Below are 6,000 nucleotides of genomic sequence, written 5' to 3'. Positions count from 1 at the left end.
GGAAGTGCTGGGAAGACCGGAGGGCATCGGCAGGAGAGATGCAGGAGGCACAAAGCGGACGCCTGCTCTTGTTCCCTCTCTGTTGACTGCAGATGAATCCGAGGAAATTAGCTTGCTGTGCCAACGCCTTTGTGAATCCTCTGAGGTCGTGAGATACAATTATGCATTACACATTATGCAAATTTAAGGTCACACCTCTTAGGCACAAAACTGAGGAGCTGCTATGCTGAGGAGCAGGAACAAGCAAGCCAGTGTGAAATACGCAGTGCCAGTGTGCTAGCCAGGCACATCAACCCGCTTCCTCACCCTGCGGAGGGGAGCGCTGGGCAGGGTTAGGGAAGTTACAGTATCCCCCAGGTGTGCTCAAATGCCAGATCTGGTTTGGCATTCACCCTCAAGCCAAGGAAATAGGAAATGGTTGAGAGAAGCACCAGAAGAACAGCACACTTAACAGTAACAGTCCAGCAGCGGGAGCAAGATCTTAATCTGGAGGGGGGCACAAAGACCATCACTCCTGTGAAGACAGGCTGGGAGAAGTGGGCTTGTGCAGCCTGGAGAAGAGAAGTGTCCAGGAAGACCTTACTGCAGCCTTCCAGTGCCTAAATGAGGCCTACAAGAAAGGTGGAGAGGGGCTGTTTGCAATGGCAAGTATTGACACAGAAAGGGGTAAAGGTCTTAAACTGAAAGAGGATACATTTAGATTAGGTGTTGGGAAGAAACTCTTCCCTGTGAGGGTGGTGAGGCCCTGGCTCAGGCTGCCCAGAGAAGCTGTGGCTGCCCTCTCCCTGGCAGCGTTCAAGGCCAGGTTGGATGGGGCTTTTGGCAGCCTGGTCTAGTGAAGGGTGTCCCTGCCCATGGCAGGGGGATTGGAACTAGGTGACCTTTGAGGTCACCCAAACCATTTCAACCCAAACCATTTCAAAAATCAAGACAGGCATTTTAGTTCCTACAAGATGCACTTGAGCCAGCAGCAACTTGAGAAAGGAAACTGATGTATTACAAGTTCAGGAGTTGGTCCAAGTAAGTGAGCAACCAGCTTCAGGGTCATGCTGGGTGACAAACTTGAAGGGAAGACCCATGCAAACCTCTCGCATGACTTTTCACGCACTTGGATTTAACACTGGAAGGATAAGCTACATAATGGTAGCCTGCAGTCACTGTTAGGCTTCCTTCTGGTTCTAGTTGCAGCAAGAGCAAACTACACATAAAAATGGCATAATGGAGGGTCCTACCTTGAGAGAAAAGCCACTGGCCTCTGAAAAGTGCGGATAATTTTCTTGGAGGACTGAACAGCAACCCCACAGCATCCTTGTGCTTCCACTGGTACTAGGAAAGCACCGGCATCAAAAGGAAACACACCTTTAGGAAAGCTATTTTAAACCATTGACTTTTATTAAAATACTTAATACACAGCTGGTAGAGGAATGTACTTACATTTTCTGGAAACTCCACTGAAACCAAATTTTAATTATATATTGAACAAATGACAAAACGGTGGATGAATTCATGCTGTACACCAAAGAATAGACGAGTTAGGGGATTTTATCATCATTGTTTTCCTGGCACAAATTCTTCTTTGCTTCTTAGCTTCAATCTCTTGAATATCTAGTAGCAGAGAAAGGAGGTTTGCATTTCTCACAGTATGAAACCCATCTGGTCCAAGTGAAAATTCCATTTGTTTTCATCAGGTTCTTCGTCCAACCCTTCCCCAGTAGCTTGCTTTTCCAGAAAAGCAAAGGCAATTAACCTCTCTAAAAAGCTACAGGCCATAGTGCAAGATGAGTTTGACAATCAAATGTGAACGTGGAGCGCTCAACCTTCTCAGAGTCATTAACTCTTTCAAAATACCAATTTCAAGCCAAGAGCAGAAACAAAATAAAAAAGGACACTGTCAGAATGTGAGGACCGGAGCACATTCATGGACTTGGTGGAATGCACGTGGAAGACAGCCTGTGGTGCTGCAGCTCTGAAGTAACAGGGAAGCCAGAAGCAAGGTCTTGTGGAAATACAAGATGTGAGGGCTGGGGAGAGGTGGAAAGAACCCAGACACGTCCTTACAAGAATGAAATGTCCTAACCCCACGGAGAAGGCTGTAATCATCAGACACGTTGCAAGTGCCGTAGAACCATGAAGATCAGTGACAAAGTGTATGTTACGACAATCTCAATGACAAGTATAATAGGGGGGAAATCATTTATACCAAGTGAAGAAATAATTGCGTGTTTCAATGCAAGATGCACAGAGGCTGCATAGGTTTTCACATCAAATTCATAAGGCTCTTTTTAGGAGATACTTTTGCAACCTTGCATAGGTGATATTATATCTTTTCTATAGATACTATGCAGAAACTATGTACAGTTGAAAAAAAAAAATCCCAAATTTTGATGAACACATTTTTTCCCCCTCAAGTTTTCCCGTAGTATAAAAAGTAACTTATATAACTCCTTCAGTTCTCTAAAACACATACAGAATATCCCAGGAAGAGACACTAGGAACGCCACCTAAACAATGCCGTGTGTGTTTATACAACAGGTTGAAACAACTAGAGAAGCCACCACAAAGCATAGTTGTAAAGTTTCCACACAGAAGGGAAAAGAAAAAGCAGGAGCTAATTTTGCTTACAAACATTAAAATTCATTTAAACAGAAATGTGTTTTAGGTATAACAAATTAATGAACTTCACTAATCAGATTGCTGAACGATTGGATGACTCACGTGCTAAGTAAACTCCAGAAAGAGCCAGTTCAATCCCTGCTTCACAGATGTACAGTACACGTTAGAATCTGCATTTGGTTTCTGATTAATCCCAGCCTGGAACAACTCCTCCCTTACACAACCAGAATGGAGCTTTTCAAAACTAGTGCTATGAACATCTGCCAGCACGCTGCAGCAAGAGCCACCAGGGCGTTTGCGCGCTTCTTCATTTGGTACGAAAGAATGTCCACGGACGAGCACGGCGTCACAAGGACAACCGACCCTACCTTGAAGAATGAGTGTCCCCATTCCCTGGGACGCTCATCTACCCTCTCCAACGGTTTCTCTTTGTTCCACAGTTACCTGAAACAGGGCATGGCTCCTGACATGGTGCTCTCCCACCTCAACTACCTTCTCCGGTAGGCACAGGAGTTGCCCGGCATTTCCTTTGCCATTCTATGTCTGGAACTAATACACCATGATCAGCACTGCTTGTTACTCTTGCGTTGTGACAGCGATGTGCACTTTTCAGTCATATTTACAACAGAGTAATCATCACTGTGGAGAAGTAAGCCCTGTACTGGAAACAGTCTCTTAACAGAGACCTTAATATGAAGGATTCGGTGTATTCCTTATCTACAGATAAACTTAAAAAGGCAAAGCTAAAATCAGCCCACTATACATTTGGTGCATTAGGTTTAAACAGGGGGAAAAAAACAAGCACCCAATGCATTTCCTTTCAAAGGGATGCTATTTACACAAAGGAGTCACTTTTTTAGTATTTCAACAACAAAAACGCAGCTAATTTTGAAATTAGTGAAATCTAAGGCGGCTTAGTTTTTAACCAACACAGAGCACAAACAACGTTGCTGTTTGCTGTTAAACCCAAGTCTCGAAAACGCAAGGAAACTACGGCCAACTATACTATGGGTGACAAATCACAACCAGTTGAACAACAATAATAAAAAAAACCCACTTCTGCTTTTGTTTTTAAACACAGCCTCTAAAAAGTACAGCATCCCAATGTTTTCCTCAGTTCTAGGTTACTGATGTTATAAATTAAAGGTGAAAAGAGATCCGCATATAAACAAGGCAGCTTTCCATTGACTTCATTATACTCTTCTTGTCTACACCTTTGGAAACTTCATCTTCGAATACAGTAAGGTAGGGTTGAATGGATCAGTGACAGAACAATGTCCATTCCTATGTGGAATCTGAAAACAAAAACCCACCCCCCTCCCCCCAAGCCAAACTCAAAAAGCCACACCCAAGTATTTACAGCAACTCCGATTTCTCTTGTTTTTCCCCAGCCTTCGTGCTTGCATTTCACCTTCTGCAGAACTGTAAACACACTGAGACCAAGGCCTTACGTTATGGTACGCGGCCTTTTGGGCGGCGGGGGCGGCATGAGTTCAGTGTCGGGATCGAGGTGGTGTTTCCGCGTCTGTCCTTGAGAAGCTGCTGTACATCTGTCAATGAACTCAAAGAGCATCTCCTTCGTGACTGGATTCTGGATGCTGTTGCATACAGCTGGGAACAAAGAACAGATTCTCAAGTTACTATACCGATTTGTCGCAGCCAGCACTTCAACAATCTCCCCCCTCTTTGCAAAGTAACGTCATCAGGCTCAGGCACTCGGCCTTAAACACAGACTTTCACGAGACCACTGTGTCAGGAGTGGAGTGTCCCTGCTCTGCCCCCCGAGAGCAGAGCGGCGCAGTGGGCCCTCCCTCATGGGAATCGCCTGTTTTGAAACAAACAAAAGGCACGTGTGTGTACACTGCACGGGGCAGCTGTAGAAACACCAAGCAGTGACATCCCATCCAGGTAAGCCACAGCAGCGAAGGCCTCGGCAGACATGGTTTAACACACTCATCAAATCCAAACAGCTTGGAACAAGACTAGTGTAATGCTGAAAAGTAAGGTCAGTCTTTTTTGTTTCCACTGATTAGTACTGTACCAAAAGCTCACAATACATGGTATTTCAGTAGTTTTTTAACCCAAATAACTTCACGTGCCCCGAAGACTTGACACCGAGTGACTACTCATCTAGCAGAGTGGAGCACACGGTGGAGGAAAGGACGCAGTGCTGCAGAGCATGCTCAGCTTGCCTAACATGAAACCCTGGGCTACACCTCCTCCATGATGGCTCACAGGACTTTAAGGAACATGTAAAGACTCAAGTTTTCATAAAACAAATGTAATATTTTTTAATAGTTTTCCTACGTAACTTTATACTTCTCTAATTAAGCCTAGAGACTTAAGGAGAATGAAGAAAATAAAGAGTAAGAAATTAAGTAGGAAACCTATGACTATCTTGGAAGAAATAGCAAAATGGTTAGAGGATAATTTATAGCATGTAAGAACTGGCCACAGTGTGGATGCAATTTCCATGCAAAACAATCAAGACCCCCCCATGGGTACTAAACTACATCCTTAAAATGTACTTGCACTACAGCATTACAATCGACATGTAATTTCCTGACTCTTAAAAACACTTTCTTTCCTGCTTTACTTTATAATTAATAAAACACCTTCCAAGCATTATTTTTTCTTTGTTATCTCATCTATTTAGGGTGAAAAGATGCTTTCAAAGTTCTACTGTATGTGACTTCAGCAGTTGGAAAGCATTCTGATAACCAGCAGTTTCAGAATAGAATTTGTGCCACAAGGCAGGTGGAATAACTCTCCACCGGCTCTAAGGGCTGTACTAGCTTAGTCACTCCAAAAGCCCTTCTCTTTTCACAGTCTCAAAGGTATCAAAGTCCAAAAGCAAGATGGAGACAGGTGCTTATTTCGTTCCTATTTCAACCACTGGGAAAAATAAAAAGTATTTTTCATCAAGAGAAAGCAAGCAGAGGAGGAAAGTGCAGAGAAGGAGACAATGAAAGTCACAAATGAGAAAGTACAACTTTGGGGGATTTTGAAACAACGGTCAAAAGTGAAAATTTAAAGGCAAAAGAAAACTTTCTGTTCTGAAAATTCCCCTGGAAAAACTTGAAATATTTCTTACAAAACAGTTCTTCCTGTAGCATTTCATTTAATTTTAATTTCTAGGAAAAGCATTATGTTTTGGTGGAAAAAGCAAGTTAGGAATAATACAGCTGCTCTGCAAATGGAGAAAAGGAAAAGAGAAGAAGTGCAGCTGCATATGCTCTTAAGAACGAAGGAAAGAATAATATGCTGCTCCTTAAAGAAAAGTCCAAGGAAAACTAACTACTAAAACAATAGGGTCTAACAAAGAAGAGAAATTAAGGTCAGGGTGACAGAGATGCCGTTGTACTTGTATGACTTTTGTGGCCCATT

At 43.1% G+C, this 6,000-nt stretch overlaps 1 protein-coding gene across 2 annotated transcripts in view; it reads right to left on the bottom strand.

The window, feature by feature from the left end:
• Positions 1-4,060: 4,060 nt before the first annotated feature.
• RNGTT (RNA guanylyltransferase and 5'-phosphatase) overlaps positions 4,061-6,000 on the bottom strand; it is a gene marked incomplete at both ends in the record, with an annotated part of 184,240 nt that continues 182,300 nt past the window's right edge. For both annotated transcript variants that reach the window (XM_084262183.1, XM_084262184.1), the window contains one exon: positions 4,061-4,224. In XM_084262183.1, the coding sequence (XP_084118309.1) occupies positions 4,061-4,224 (164 nt within the window). The remainder of the gene's footprint in view (positions 4,225-6,000) is intronic.

The sequence above is a fragment of the Gallinula chloropus genome (assembly GCF_964237585.1).
Source record: "Gallinula chloropus genome assembly, chromosome: 3".
In the NCBI taxonomy this organism is placed as follows: Eukaryota; Metazoa; Chordata; class Aves; order Gruiformes; family Rallidae; genus Gallinula; species Gallinula chloropus.
Note: the sequence above shows the minus strand (reverse complement) of the source record. Positions and strands in the feature narration are given on the sequence as shown.